This window comes from Python bivittatus, unplaced genomic scaffold, assembly GCF_059951505.1.
Source record: "Python bivittatus isolate LINGU-HERP-01145 unplaced genomic scaffold, Pbiv_v1 ctg000220_np1212, whole genome shotgun sequence".
Taxonomy (NCBI): domain Eukaryota; kingdom Metazoa; phylum Chordata; class Lepidosauria; order Squamata; family Pythonidae; genus Python; species Python bivittatus.
The window spans coordinates 15,020,214-15,035,941 of NW_028277048.1; the positions used below are offsets into that span (position 1 = coordinate 15,020,214).

Here is a 15,728-nt window from a genome sequence, read left to right on the forward strand (position 1 = left end):
GGAAGACCGCGGGCAGCGGGGCCGCGCCGGCCGAGGGGAAGTTGGTGTGGCCGGGGACGGCAACCTCGCGTCCAAGCAAACTTGGTCCCCGAGGCGGGGGGAAGAGCGAGCGGGGCGCCAAGAGCCCGAGAGCGCCCGGCTCGATCGGAAACCCGCTACCGCGGGACGCACCGGGAGGACGCGCTTGCCGGAAGCCTCCCCCGGTGACTCTTTCCCTAACTTTGACTCGGCTCCGGGCTGCGATTGCTGAGAAGCGAACTGCGACGACTTGACGCGTGTCTCCAAAGTTCGCGTGACGCTGATATCTGGGGACTCGCCGTGACGGGGCACTTGCGTTGGGTGGGGGAAGCGTGGGGGAGTCCCGTTGCCTTCGCGCGGGTACGGACCGTCGAGGCAGCGGCAAGTTGGCTGCTTCTCCACAGCAATCAAAATGGGGCGGCGGATGGCGGAACGGCGGGAGGAGGGCAGCGATTGCCAAGCTGTAAAAACACCTCCTGGCGGGCGACGACCCGTCTGGCGGCTCCGCGGAAGGCGGCTCGCGAGACGTGAATCGCGTAAATCTAGCCCGGCTGCCAGTTCGGATCTTCTTCGCCCGCAGAGCGGCGGGGTGTGGGGCAGTTTAGGTGTAAGTCTGGGTCAAGACGCGCGCTCGCCCCTCGCGCCTCTTTGCAGAGACCAAAACAGCCGAAGCTCAGCGTGGGGACGCGCACCCGCTGCGAGCAGCCTCGGGGTAGACCCGGTCGGGCCAGCCGCGGGCGGCAGCACGACTCTTGCACGCGTTCGTGCCCGGGACGAGGACAGCATGGCTTTCGGGTCCCGCGGGTGCTGGCCACGCGGGCGCAAGCCAGGCAGGCACCGTTGAAACTCGGCTGCGCCGTCACGTACTGTTGGTTGTGTGTACAAACGCACGCACGTGGCCGTGCACTTCCAGCTAGCGGTTGTGCGGCCGGGTTGATCCATGCCTTATTGTAGTGGTATGCAACGTTGATACGTGGGAATAACATTTTTCGAGGTGCTATGACTCGTGTGCATGAATATACAATACGGTGGAGAGACCATGCAAGCTAATAGTGGAGAGCAGTGCGTTGTACACGTGTATATGTATGAACCCGCCCACAGCGATTCCAGTCGATGTATTCTGTGGAACGGTTCCGTGAAAGTGCCACACGTACGCATTGGTATAAATACATACAGGAGGGTTTCCTAGGATCCAGGATCTGCGGGAAAAGCCGTTTTTGTTTAAATCCAGTTCATGATCTAACAGATCATCACTTTTTCAGACCACTTTTTCAGCTGGAGAGATTAGAAGAGGGGTACAGTTTTTCCCGGTACTGTTCCAGTCCTTTCCCCAACCTTCTGAGATGCTCGCTAATGGTTATTTCCGGCATCCGAAGTAAACAGAGTGATTTTAAGCAAAGCTTTGACCTTTCACATTTCTTTTTCCTAATTGTGAAATTAGGTCTGCCAGTGTAAATATAGTCTCAGGTGTAGAGAAGCCTTTGATCCATTGTTGAGTCTCCCGGGGGATTTTCCAGGCCAGCTCCTAGATTTCCTTAGGGAAGAATTTTGACCAGGCAGAGGCAATCAGAGAACCAGCGGGTCCAGGAGCTGGCTTTGTAAACCTCTTGCTGGCACAAAACCTGCCGCCCCCCCCCCCCCCGGCCTTATGAGCCACTTGCACCCATCTTCTGAAGCAATCTGGTTGAAAAAGGAGATGTGTCCCCTAAAACAAACAGTTTCCTTTACTGTACGCACACAAAAGAGGGGCAGGTGTGTTGCTGTAGACAAGATTAGTTTGTTTATAAGATAGCACATCTAGTGTATTATAAATAGGCTAACCTGAAAACACTGTTTTCTTGGTTAAACCAAGGATATACTTGGCCCACTAACTATTCTACCTGGAGGCTTGCGGCTCTAATTTATCCAGTTAAGCTGAATAAAGAAGCACTTAATGCAAGTGATATTAAATAATTGCAGAGGCCTTTTTACCCAGACCTTTTGCCTCTTCTGCTGCCATTCCCTTAGGCTCTGAATGTTTTTCTTCCTTCTACCAAATCAGCTGCCATGTTTTAAAAAAGTCCTTCTTTTTTAAAAAGCAAACCCTATCTTACAGTCCTTTTCTAGTGACTTGGAACTTTATAACTTCCTTATTTCTTCTTAGAGCAGACAAACAATAGCACTCAGAAAGGATCATAAAATTTTGATTCCTCTCTGCCTGCTGCATCCACGTCTGCCTGTGTGTATGTGTGCAAAATAATTCTTTCACAGGTAAATGGCACTGCAATTTTTAGTGCTTGCAAATCAGGAATGAAGCGCTTCGGCTTCATTTTTAATTTTTCTCTCTGTGTGTCTTATTTTTCTTTTTATGGCATTATAATGTTGCAGGGAGAAATAAGGAATGGGCTCATTAAGCACTAGGCCGGTGAGAATCGGATTTCATAACAATCAATTTTTACTTTTCAACAATTTCATGAATGCAGATCTGCCTCCCTCCCCTTTCAGGGCATTGCATTCAAACTTCCACAAGGTTAGATCTAACTAGGCTGAGGTCCTTTGGTGTATCTTGTTCTTTAAGGCAGGAAGAGGAGGGGAAAATTCTTTGGAGGCTATCTCCAGTTTTTTCATCAGCAGCGGAGACTGCTTTTAAGATGGTAAAAACCTTTGTCTTAATCAGACAATCAGTGATTTTTTTTGTTTTGGAGGGGGAGTGGTGTGAAAGGAAAGAGATCAAAGGAGCAAGATATGTGTTGGGTTTGAAAAAGAGATGTAGATGCTAATACAGCCATTTATTTATTTTATTTATTTTATTTATTTATTTATTTTAGCCTTGCATTAGGGAAAGTGTAAATGAGATGCTTTCCTGCTTTTCAAACTAGCTTGCGTGTATGTGTGTGAAAACATCACACTACCAGATCAGATACCACCCCCCTTTTCTGGGAAGGAGATCCACTTCCCCAAGTATATATTATTAAATTGGAAAATGGCTTGCAACTGGTTTTTATTTTAAACCAAGTTAAGAAATGAGAAAGTCCTGCCAGGTATTAAAGCTTTAGTGAATATGTTTGGTCGACATGACCTTTCTTGGTTGTAATCCTCAATTTAGTTTCTGTGAAGGTGCCCTATCAGGCTCTATGAGGCTGCTTTCTATTTTGTTCTTTTATTCGGACATTGTTTATTTCCTTTTTAGCTGCCAATACCCTTTATTCTGATTCTCTGTATTTTTCCTGTCTTCCATACTTTTTGGGGGGAACAAATAAGCGTAGCCTGTAGAACACCCAGTCTTCCATGATGGTCTAGACCGAAGAAAAAGAAGATGCCTTTGTTTGAGAATACAGTTGCTGTTCAAACCCACTGGAACCCCATCTAACAACAGAGAAGAAAAATGTAAAGCCTTGATCTCATATTGTGGAATCTAAAATACAGTATCATAGTGTGGAATCCAGTAGTTTCCACACTATGCTGAAAATGTAGCTATGTTGGGGTCTCCCTTCAGTCCATGCAAGAAAAAGATAAGCTTTTTAATCCTCAGGAGGTAGAATCCATCCTTAAAACAGTATATTAGCATGTACTGATCTCCTGTTAGTTAATAATTGTTGTTGTTTTTAATCTTCATTAAGCACAGCATGTTTAGTAACCCCTTTTTTTATCTTCCAAAAGTCCAGGACAACATTTATGGGAGGTGATGTCTCTTTTAATGCACATGAGATGATAACTGAACCAAGCCCAATGAACTTAGAATTTGGGTTCTGGTTTCAGAATTTCTCCCTTCCTATTTAATTCAAAAATTCCAATCACTTGTATGTAGAGTTTGGTGTGGGTTTTGTTTTGTTTTGTTTAGATTACCAACTCAAGAAAGTTTTTGACTGATTGGGGTAACTAAACGGAATGTTGGAATCCGTTCTTACCTATGAACGAGTCAGAATGAACGTCATGCATTACTAATCTAGGAGGCTAACTTGTATTAGATTGGACTATATAGTCACAGTGTTTGCCAGAATCTCAGCTTTTTTCCATATCATTGCTACTTTTTAAAATAAAAACATGGGACACCAATGATTGAACTTAGAATCTTTGGCATGCAAGGTATGTTATCTACTATTGACCAGTAGTCATTCTGCTGGCTACATATGTTGACTGATATAAAAGGTAGAATTTTCTTTTTACTCCAGTGATGAACAAAGGCTTAATTTCATGAGTGACATCCTCCAAAAGAGATCATTTGCAAAACTCCAGATGACTTTCTAGGGTTTATCCTCTGTTTCAAATTGCCCCAAACAATGCTTGTTACAAGCATCCTGTTCTTTACCTAGAATCAAAGTGTATTGCTGAAAGGCTGGCTTTTACAGAAAGGGCAGATGTGTCCTACAAGGCAATCGCTAACAAGCAGATGTCCATCTGCTTTCCAAAGAGGGCAGCATCTTGGCACAGGCACTGCAAGGGGATTCTGCTGGAAGCCTTTTGACTTTGAGCCCAGGGTCCCATTTCCACCTTGATCTGCTGTCAAGCTGAGATGAAATTGGTAGACCAACTGGCAATTATACACTAACTACAAAGTTAAAAATAAAAGCATCCACCCATAGGCAATCTCAGCTAACAAAACCTATAGGATTGGGTGTTATTTGGCAAATTGTTCAGGTGAGGTTTAGCTCATACTCAAATGTTACTTAGGACACTTTACCAGGGAACCAACTTTTGAAAAGTTTCTAGCTATACTTATGTCCACTGGTAATGAAAGAATGTTTGTGGCTGCCCTGCCTCTCTTGTGGTTTTGCATTTTCGGTTTTTAACTTACTTTGGTTTTGAGCAGATATCTATCAGCAGATGCTTGCAGAATATGAGAGGCAGATCCAGAGCTTGTAGCTAATAAAATAAATTTAAAACACCCCAAACACTGCAAGGAGAAAGAGACTGCCCAGTTCTGCTTAGAGCGCATACTTTGTAGTTGTAGTAGAGACTGCCCAGTTTTGAATTTACTTAGCCAGGCAGTACTGTGGGCAGGGGATAATAGGGGCTGAGTGAGTAAAGCATTGGAAAGGACATGATTAGAAGATGTGTGGCTAAAGATGATAGGGATGGATCTAAGAGATGAGGTGAGCATGGGATAAGATCTAGACTACCGTGGGCCATGTCCAAGCAACTGATTTTTGAGCTTTTAGAAAAATGTTTTTGTTTTTGCACTTTGGGGGAAAGTTATCTATAGTTTGAGGAATGTCATTTCTTTCGCAAAACAAAGGCACAACTGAACTAAAGCAAGACGCCAGAACTCTAGTAAGCTGAGTTCTGTTCCTGTAGTGAAGTCACTTTCTGAAATCTGTCCTCATGTATTAACTCAACGGAGGGATTGTAAGAGAACTGTCTTAAGAAAAAACAAGGCAAGTTAAACCAGGGACATCTGGAACTGGTACAGTACTTTGAACCTGATACACCAGGTCTTTTTTTCCTCCTCCTTGAATCCAGCTTCGCTTCCTGTGATCCCTTCCTCCTGTAATCACATTCAAGTGCTGAAGGCATGATGGACTGAGACACTTTGGCGTGGCTGGGAAGAATGAGTAAGCTCTTGTCTCAATTGCACTGAAGCACCTTCATGTAACAATTTGAATCAAAGCAGACTGGCACGCTCCCAATTTTTGCTCTGCAAGGGGAATTTTGACGTCATTGCCTGATGATGTTCCTTGCTTCTCCCTGAATCCCCTTGGTCAATGTTGGGGGTTTAGACATATGTATTCCACAATTTATTGGGCAGAGCATAACTTGGAGGGAAAGGTGAATGCTATCTTCAATTCTCAAGGGAGAGGAAGGGCTGTAACTGGATCTTGAGCTTCTCAGGATTTCTTATTCCTGGTTCCACTGAACACCAGAGATGCTTCCCTGAGGGAACTTCTATTGATGTTTGTGAACTTGGTGGCTTATCTCACCAAGACCTATTTTGGACATCAGGTCCTCATATGAAAATGGACCAGGCTACTCTACTTCAGTGTTTTTCACTTTTACCTGACCATGAAGTAGCTTCCTAAAAGAATGGCAAAGAGCCATCTTTTATTCTTCTGACCCTCGGACAAGGGCATATGTCCTCCTTCCCAGATAATTCAGCTCGTCCTCTCGCTGGGCCTGCTCGCTTACTGCGTTCAGCAGTGCCCTGTTCTGGGGAAAAGGACTGGCTCTGTTCTCCTTTTCCATTTATTATGCTCAATAGCCACTTAAAGTAGCTGATGGGTGCCTGGAGCCCCTTCTGGCCCTGCTGCTTCACAGGGTCATGCGACTGCCAGATGTTCCTGCATTTAAACAGCTGTCATAGTCTCATTTTGATAAAATAATAAATTCCCCCCTCCTTAGTTTTAACTACTTCCTGGCTCTTTCTGCTCTCAGCCATGGGTACAGAGGAGCGTGATTGCATCCACATACACACTGCCCTCCAATTGGATCTGGAGAGATTTCATAGAGCAATGGGCCTGGTTTCTACCTGGATGAATTAGGGCACTCAGGCTGGCAGATGCGTCATAGGACATGATACCTGGGCCTTGTTAGGTATGTAATATGGCAAACCTGGTAATATGGAAATGTCCATCGCTTTCCCCATTGCAGCAATATCAGAGCAATTAAAATGGTTCTTTCTCAGTAAAATGCAGAAGCCCTCTGTGTCTCTGAATGGGCTACCATATTGAATTGTAGGGCTCTCATCTACAAGCTCCAAGTTCACACCCCCTGCTTGGAAGGGAACCCACTTTTGACATGCCCGTATTAGAATGGTGACTAACAGGAAAACAGCATCCAACAAGCAGCTCCTAGTTGGAGAGAGGAGCCATTATGTCTTGATGAAAGCAGCCTTGTCAGCCTAGTGGTTTCAGCCAATCAGACTGTTTGGATGGTGAGGAAGAGGATGAGTGACGGAGCTGAGGTTTAAGCCAGGGAAGCAGAAGGGGTGGTGGGGGAGAGGTGCAGTTGGGAGTTTGGTGGCTAATTTTATACAAAATGGCTGAATAAAATTAGAGGGCTGTGACTGGTGCCCCATAGTGGGCAAGCCGGTTGTATAAGAATGGCATAGGATCAGTCTCTGTACAGAGGGCACCCTATTCAGATGGCATCTCTTTTGTGCAAAGCAATTTGTGCTCTCCTAACATTTGTTCTTTTTTGTCAATGTCTCCAGCTCCCCTTGAGCGAAGGTCATCCGTATAGAAAATAGAGGTCTATGGGATACAGAGGCTGAGTTAAAATCTGGCTTAGTTACGGAGAGATGACTGGTTGGGGAGGTTTGGATCTAGCTTCTTTTTCAGCCTCAGGATCTATTCAAACAACAATGAGTGATGCCTTACCCCAGAGCAGTGTTCCTCAACCTTGGGAACTTTAAGATGAGTGGACTTCCAACTCCCAGAATTCCCCAGCCAGCTGTGGAATAAAGATAGAGACGACTTTATATTTGAAATAAACACTGAATAATATTTCTAATACTAGAAAAGGAGATGGTCCTGAATTTAAGATGGCCCCTACCAGAGGAAGATTAGTGAAAAAGCTTCCTCTGCCTCCATTGCTGTATTTTCGGTGAATTTAAGACAGTCCTCCCATTTTAATGGTAAAGCATTTAGAACGAAACAGCTTGCCTTCCTTTCAGGTAAATACAGTACGTACATTTAGGAAGCATGATGGGTTTTCAGCCGAATTTAGTCAGTCCGCTTCCCAGCCCAATCTTGGAGTTAATTTCTCACCTTAGTCTCTGTTAGATCAGCAGTGGGCAGTAGGTAGATTGGGGTCTACTAATAGTCCTGGGAGTGATTTGTAATCCTTAAGCAAGTTTTTCTGACTCCCTAGGTTTTTTTTAGCAATTGCAACAGCAACCAAGAGAGCCCCCAAATGCTACTCACAAATTATGCTGCTGAAATACATTTTTAAAAGGGCAGTTAACCAGAAGTATATTTCCACTTGTAATTCATTTAATGCTCCAAACATATTCCTAGGCTTTGGACTTCTTTATTTCTAAGTGTGTTTCTTGAGCCAGGCTTCCTTTGGTGGATCTTGGGGTTCCAGTAAAAAATAAAATGGGACCTGTATATCTGTAATTTGATCACCCTGGACTTGACTTGCATTCATTCATGCAAACACAACACTGAAAAATAAGAATATGTGTCTAGGAATGAGTTGGAGGATATCACTGTGATGTGGCTTGTTCACCCTTGAAATCCAGGGGCTGCTCATCCAAGCCATCCTGCCACACCCATTCCTTGGATTAGCAAGGATTTTTATGCCATTGTCTCTCAGCTGAAAAGGTTCTTTCCTTTCCTTCTTCATTGTTCCCTGCATGCTCCATGTCCGTCCATTAGGGGGCGCTGTTGATTTCCATTCCTTTCCATCTCCATTCCACCACCCCCCTTAACTTTTTCCCAGGAAGTTCCTTGAGAGAAGGAGCCTATAATTCTCCATTTTTTGACCAATATGGAATATAGATATATGGATTCTAAATAGAATATATGTAAATTCTGAATAGACTATGGAGAGAGATTGATTCTGATATAAAATTGCTACTAGTATTTTATGTAATCGTATTTTAAAAGTAAATTTCTAGCCCCTGTGATGTTTGAAAGAAACGCTTCGAAGCATATATGCCTTTAAAAGTACAGCAACCTCTCCCCCATTTTCTGGGTATGTGTATTTAATTGGCCTTGGCTGTTCTCCTACTCCTGCCCTGCCCTCCCAGCCACCAAAATATCTTCCAAAATATCACGGGTTCTGAGTTGAACAAATCTTGAGTTTCTGTTGTGCAGGATCACTACCACCCTTCGGCAATAAGAGGCAAAAAGGCTAAGTTATAGTTGTCCAGTTGACTGGATAACTGTGGCGTCGGTCCCTTCTCCCCTGCCTAGTCCTGCATTACTTCAGTGACTGCATAGGATCGTCAGATATGTCATTTATATGAGATGGTCAGGCTATACATTTATTAAATAAACAATTAAATGATTAAATATCAGCTGACGTAAGGAGAATACCTCATGTTTGGATTCTACACGTACAGCCTCCATACACAAATATATCCTGTCACTTTTGTAGGTCTGATCTTCCCACCCTAGGGCACAATGTAGCCCATTTGGGCACCTTCTAACCCACCTTCTAATGCACCTTCTGCATTCTGGGAAATAACAACAACAACAATTGAATGTTGCCAAATCTTTACTGACTCTTGCGATTTCCTGCCCCGCTGGTTTCAGTTCTCTTCTCTGCATCTTCCACACAGCTAAACTTCTAAAGAGAGTTTGTTTGTTCACATGTAAGCAAAATAGTTGGTACCTCAGGATATGCCCACTGCAGTGTATGTAGCCACTGCTTTTCTGTCCCATTACTTTCCCTAGATTGTGCTCCTAGAAGAGAGAGAGGATGTCACCTTGTCTGTTCTAAGAGGGTCCCTTGGTAAGCCCTGCCCATTTGCTGACTTAGAGAAACCTGGAGCTCTGGTCAGCAAGGGAGAAACTGCCTAATGTGATCTCCGATTATTTTTAGTCAAATTCATTTTTTATTTACAAAGCAGGATTGCCTGTACAAGATTTCTGGACCATCTTCGGGTTAAGACATGACTAGCAGGTTGGGCTGAGTCAAGATCCGATCCACCTGGGCCAGTTTTCTTTGTAAGAATCCCAGCAATTGTTCTGTGTATGGCTGACCATAATCATGAGCCTGCGGCAACGTATGGACAACCTTCTCCTTGTCCCTGTTCTAGGCCTAAAATGCTGGACAATATTGAGGGGAGAGTTACAGGAAAATCTTAGGTTGTTGGCTTTCTCATGTGCCTGGATTGAAGTCCCCAAGTTTTCCGGTTTGTCCTAGAAAAGCGTGGTTATGATAAGGAACGTTTTACTTGGGAGGCTGTGGTTATTCCAAGCGATCGTCGGTTGCCTGTTGTTCAGACATGTTCACTATTTTGGAAACAGCAAACTCATTAATGGGAAGGGGGAAGAGTGCGAGTCCAGGTTTCGATTTAAACTCCTTTCTCACGTGCCCTGGAATGGATCATGGAGAAGGAGAAGAAACTTACGTCTAGAAATGTGAAGGCCTAGAAAAAAAATTGAAACTTGTTCCCCCCCCCCCAGGTTTTATGAGGTTTTTTTCCCCCTGAGTTTCATGTCTCTATTTATTTCCTCAATCCTATTTGTTCCTCCTCTTTGAATCTGGCAACAGTGTGTGCATGTGAGCTGGGAGCTCATGGTCAATGGTGAGTGATTTTTGCTGAATTCCCAGGTCCCTTTGGCAAGCATTTCAAATCTTGATTGCTCCTAGCAGGATTGCAGGAGGAGCAGCCTTCATAGAGGACTGTGTTGATAATGGAGTATATGGTGGAGGGCTGGGCTTCAGTGCTCCCGTAAAAACAGTTGAGTGCCAGAGACCTATTTACACAGAAGGTTCTGGGGTACTTCTAGGATAGGTGGTGATGGGCGTACAGTATTAGGCTTGGGAATCCCTAGTTGCTGACTCTGCCACGAATCCCCTGCTGGTCTTAGCCAAGCCACGGTTCCTTGAGGTATTTTTGCAAATGAGTGTTTGAGTCTCCATCCATATTCAAATAGATGTGGATTTGATTAGTACTCAGTTAAAAAAAAAAAAGTCATGAGCACAATGTTTAAAGTCTAACACGCATTCTAAGCCATGTAAGTTTAATACTGACATTGCAAACAAAGGACACAGAACAAATGTATTTACTGTTATGGAAAAATACCTATACAGTAAAAACTGCAATCCTTCTGGCTTAAGTTGGAGATTTCTTGTGAGGAAAAATGACACAAGGAAAATGCTCCCACCCTTCTTGATGGACATAAGAAGTCTGGGGCAAGGGCAGTTCCATGAATATCTGATAGATTCCCGAAACCATGAATTTATGCAGAATTTAGCATTCTAAGTCTTTTTTTAAAAAAGTGTAAAGTATGTTTCTAGCCCTCGGGGTAGTACTAGGTGAAATCTCATAGGTTAAAGGGTGGCTGTTTAAATAAATCTTCCCCTAATCAGGGCTTCTGAGCATTGCATATCTCATTGCCCCGCCTCCGTAATTAAATAAACAAAACACCAAACAAAACAAAACACAAACAAAAAGACCAGAAATGGAATGCATTATGCAAATGAGGACAAACAGGCAAAACTACCTACATTTGTATAAATTTATTCCGATTAGAGAATCTTTGTTTTTTTGGTGCTAGGTTTTGACCAATTACACTTGCGAGCAGAGGAATACAATAGGCCCCCGGACCTGATAGATATAAATAATAATTATTTTTCTGAGCAGTGCATGCTGCCTGCTTGATTCCTGCCTCTTTGGGCGCTAGCCAAGGTGCTGATGCGAGGGACTACGCATGATTGAAAAGTTGTCTCCGAGAGACTCAAGTGGTGGGTCTCTTTTCAAGCCATCTCCAGAGCTAATATATTGCCGAACAAACACAGTTTAATTCAGATTGAAGCTTTCCAATATGACTCATTTCCCTCCTTTAATAACACTCCCCCTGCTGTGGCCTTTAAACCCTTGGCTGCAAGCAATTCAATAAAGAGGCACAGGACCCCGTCTGCTACATTCATCGAGAATGGAAATGAACTGCTGGCTAAGGGGGGGGGGGTGGTATGCTGGGGCAAAATCCACTTTCCCATGAAAAACACAGTGGGCTTTTTAATAAGAAAGAAATATTCTCCCTTCGCTGCTGCTCCCCCTTATTCCCCCTCCCCTTTGCAGCTGATTATATTTGAAAGCAATTCAAGAATCAGAATCAACAAGGAGGCTGGAGGTCAGAACTGAGGAGACCCATCTGAAGGAGGTTATGAAAAGTTGCAGCAAGAGATTGACAGCATAGAGGATGTGGTGGGAAGCAGGCACCCACAGTATCTTGGTGGGGCAGGCCATTGTGCGCTTCAGTCCACAACTGCTGTTTGGCTTACTCAGAAATGTGGCAACATGGTCATGATTTTCAACTCCTTCCAGCATCCCTGGAGTGGGGTGGTGGGCCAAACGTCAAACATCCAGGCAGAGAGATTTAAATTTCCTGGAAGGCTTTAGAAGAAAAGTTTGTGAGGGGAAAACAAACACATTACTATATAGTAAGTGATATATACTATATATGCTGTTAGACATTTCATAATATGGGATGGTTGATGCTTATTTCTCTATAAACATATTCACCTAAGAACTCTCCAGTTTCTTAAATCAAAAGTGGGATACTTAGGTAAATGTTTGGTACATTAAACTGACCAATTCTGTCTTATAAAAAAATCCAATCCTGCATAGGATTTTGAGAGAAGTTCTAAGGGCCACATCCAGTTTTCTGAAGTCAAAAATTGTATCACTTCCTTTCACTTCATACAAATAGAAGTTGGTTGCTGTTCACAAAAGTACACCACATTGACATAAGGTAGCAGATACTTTTTCCTCAGAACAATTGTGTGGGGTTTATTCACTGAGGAAAAAATGAGATCAAGATCAAGTGAGCTTCATGGGTGGGAACAGGAGCTGAAATCTGATTCCTGTCTCTTCCCCCCCCCCCCCATAGCTCCTGATTCTTACCACTAGATCACCTTGACTCTGACCGTGGCACTCATGGAAGTCCCATGGCACCAATACTCAAACTTCTACTTGACAACAGAGGACATTGTCCTATTAAATGAAAACATTGGTTCATCTAGCCCATTGTTTTAAACACTGACTGGCAGCAGCATTAGGGTTGCAGGGAGGACTACCTGCAGAACCCAGGGATTGAACCCGAGATCCTTTGTGGGTCAGGTGAATGTATAAAAGAGACAAGGAGAGCTTTGAGACAGTTCTGGATGGTAGCAAGAACATTTAGTTAAATGGCCACAACCAGCCCTGCATCAAACAGCCAACTGCTCTGCACCTTGCTAGGTAAGAGGCAAAACCACTCTAAAGTGTGAGTACAGAACAGGAGGTAGGCAAAAGTCCTAGGCCTTCCAGATGTGCTGTAGCTGTCTACATTATGTATTTATGAATGCAGGATAGCTTATCCACCCAAGTCTGATTTTAATAGCACAACAAATTGTACCTGTGTAAGATGAATAAACAATTTCTCCTGGATTCCATATTTAAACCCAGCTTGTTTTGTTTTCGCCTGTTTCTCCAAGGATTAAAAGGATTCAGCATCCACAAAATGCTCCTCCTTTTATCCTCACAACAACCCTGTAGGGATTGGCTAAAGCTTTCCTTGTCAGTTCAGGATTTAGATCAGCACCAGAGATTCCCCCCCCCCCGCCCCCCGCCGGATCTGCTGGAAGAACTGAACTGTGGGATGACAAACATTGAAGGAACACAGGTTACTCTGTGGAAAAGCAAGTGGCACTTTTCTCTGTATTGCAGGTGACTTGACTTGGTTATATGTTCTCAGAATGATTTCTTCTCTAAGGATATTCATGGATTCCAGCCTTCCTTAATTGATGTTGTCTGGGAATGTTAGTTTCAGCACACCTGGAGAGTACAACCATGGAATGGGTAGATGAAAGCTGAGACAGGTGGTCCAGCTGTGTGGCAGAGACTTAGTTAGGTGGCTTCTTAGTCCCGCCGACATCTACAATGCTGCCTTGCCATGCTCCTTTTGTTGGTAGCATGATAATCAGCTACAAATGAATGTTCAAGGCAAAATTATTATCCCTCTTCAGCAAAATCTTGTGCATTGGTGACACTAGTTTTTAAAGGTCACCCGCCTTAGTGTGCGATCCTAGGAACAAATGACCAATGTCTCTTTCCTGTGTAGTTATTGGAAAGCTGTTCCTTCTCCCCCCCCCTTCCGCCCCGATTGCTTCTCCTGTTCAGCATTCTCCTCTGTCTCCAAGGCTAAATGGCCCTGAGAAGATGAAAACTTTTCTCTGCGCCCGGCTGGATTGATGCTAAAGAAATAATCAACCCCCAGATCGCTGGGCGAAAAGCCATTCGGCAAACGAGCGCCGAGACTGCAATCTTGGTATTAAGAGCTGCCAAGGCCCATTCTAGGATTGGAATTAATTTTCCTCTTCTTCCTCCCAGGGCCTGGGGTGGGGATGCTATAAAAACTGCTGCTTTTGCTCTTGAGGGGTTGGGGTGATGGTGAGACAGGGACTGTCCCATTGTGAGCCTGCTGTCTCTTTCCAACCCTATCTCAGGTATCAGTTGGAGGCAGCTGTGTTCACATTTGTCCTTCACAGTGGACAAATCCTTCTTTTCTTTGCTCAGCTGAAGAGGAGAAAAATGTGCCCCCCCCACACACAAACCCCTTATATATGCTGAACAGACTGGATTTTGAAAGCCTCAGGCTACCACAGGGATGTGCAAATTTTTCTGTGCACAAACCATTCCATGCCTGGAACAGCTGGTCTGTGCCTGAACTGAAATGTCTGTGTTTTGGACAGTTTGGCATACATATGGAATGAAACGGGTTGGTTCTGTTCCAGGTATTGGATGAAATGTGGTTATTCTGGATGGAAATGGTGGGGAGAAGAGCGGGAAAAACTCAAGTCTTCATGACACTGGCAGCGGCTCAAGAGAAGACAGTAAAGGAAAAGCATTGGAAGATAGGATGGGTCACTGCACAGGTCATGAAGAGATGGAGCAAGAGAGGTCAAGGCAGACTGGTTTTGTCCTACTTGCCCCATAAAATCCCTTTTGGATTTTGTTTCAGCCAAAACCAGGAACAAAACCTTTCCAGATTTTGTTTCTGCCAAACCACATCGAACCCCAAATGATTCCTCAGAACTCAATGACTCTTCAAGAACACAACGGTTTGTTTCAGGTTAGAAACGATGTATATTTTCTATTTTACACACACCCATAAGCTGATCAGAATTCAGAAGAAGGCATCAAGTGTCAACCTTTTATCACTTTAGTGCTATCTAGTGGTCCTCTGCATTTTTGCAGGCCCTGATTTGGTAGCCCTACACAAGCCAATTTCCTGATATCCAGTATGGTAAGGATTGGGATGGGCGTAAAGAGGAAGAGTTTTTGTGTGTATGTGCATGTTTTGGAATGGTACAAGGTTACATATTTTGCTTTTTGAAAGTAAAACAAGCTCTGTCTCAACTATGGGATTCTCAAAGTACAGATTTACCTTCTCTAAAAACTTAGATTCAACTAAGTCAAATCTGAATTGCAGTAGATTATTTTCTAAGGGTGACTTGTAAAGGAAGACCTTTAATTCTTAGGATCCCCAGCCTGATTCAGATGACAAAAGTCCAGACTGGTCTGTTGTATCAAGAGCACCTGAGGCAGAGGAGATAGTCTCCTGAACTGAAGATGAGTAGCATCTGTGCTCATAGAACATAACTAGTTCCTCATTTCAACCCATCAGTGCTATCACTGAATATAGAGAAACATTGTTAGAGAGGATCGCTGCTAAGTGCCAAGCAAAAGACCCAGAGACCAGTTTTGAGACCTTCCCCTTTAGAGCATTTCAAGGAAGGGGTGGAGCTGGGAGGATGGTCTGGCCCTCAAGACATAAAAGGCCGGAGGAACAATTTCTCCCTTGGAGCTTTATGAACTTGTCAAGGTCAGCTAAGACATTATTAAAAATTTCTGACCTTGAGCCAGGAAAGAATTGGTCTATTTTGTTTTGAGACCCCATCTGATAGTATTTAAGAACCTTAAACTGCAAGGATTTGAGTGAATCTTATGAAGTTAAACTTCATACCCATTTATAAAATTGGAAGGGGGGGAGTAATCTCCAAAAAAGCATTCACATCCTTGTTCTGCTGCAAATCTAGTGTGGATGAATCTGGACCAGTTACCATTGCTCAGC

The 15,728-nt window shown here is 43.8% G+C and overlaps 1 protein-coding gene across 1 annotated transcript in view; it reads left to right on the forward strand.

Moving 5' to 3' along the window:
• The first annotated feature begins 442 nt into the window (after positions 1-442).
• Positions 443-15,728, forward strand: part of NXPH4 (neurexophilin 4) — a 79,381-nt gene continuing 64,095 nt past the window's right edge. Inside the window, exon 1 of the mRNA XM_025164777.2 lies at positions 443-625. Within this exon, the coding sequence (XP_025020545.2) occupies positions 443-625 (183 nt within the window). The remainder of the gene's footprint in view (positions 626-15,728) is intronic.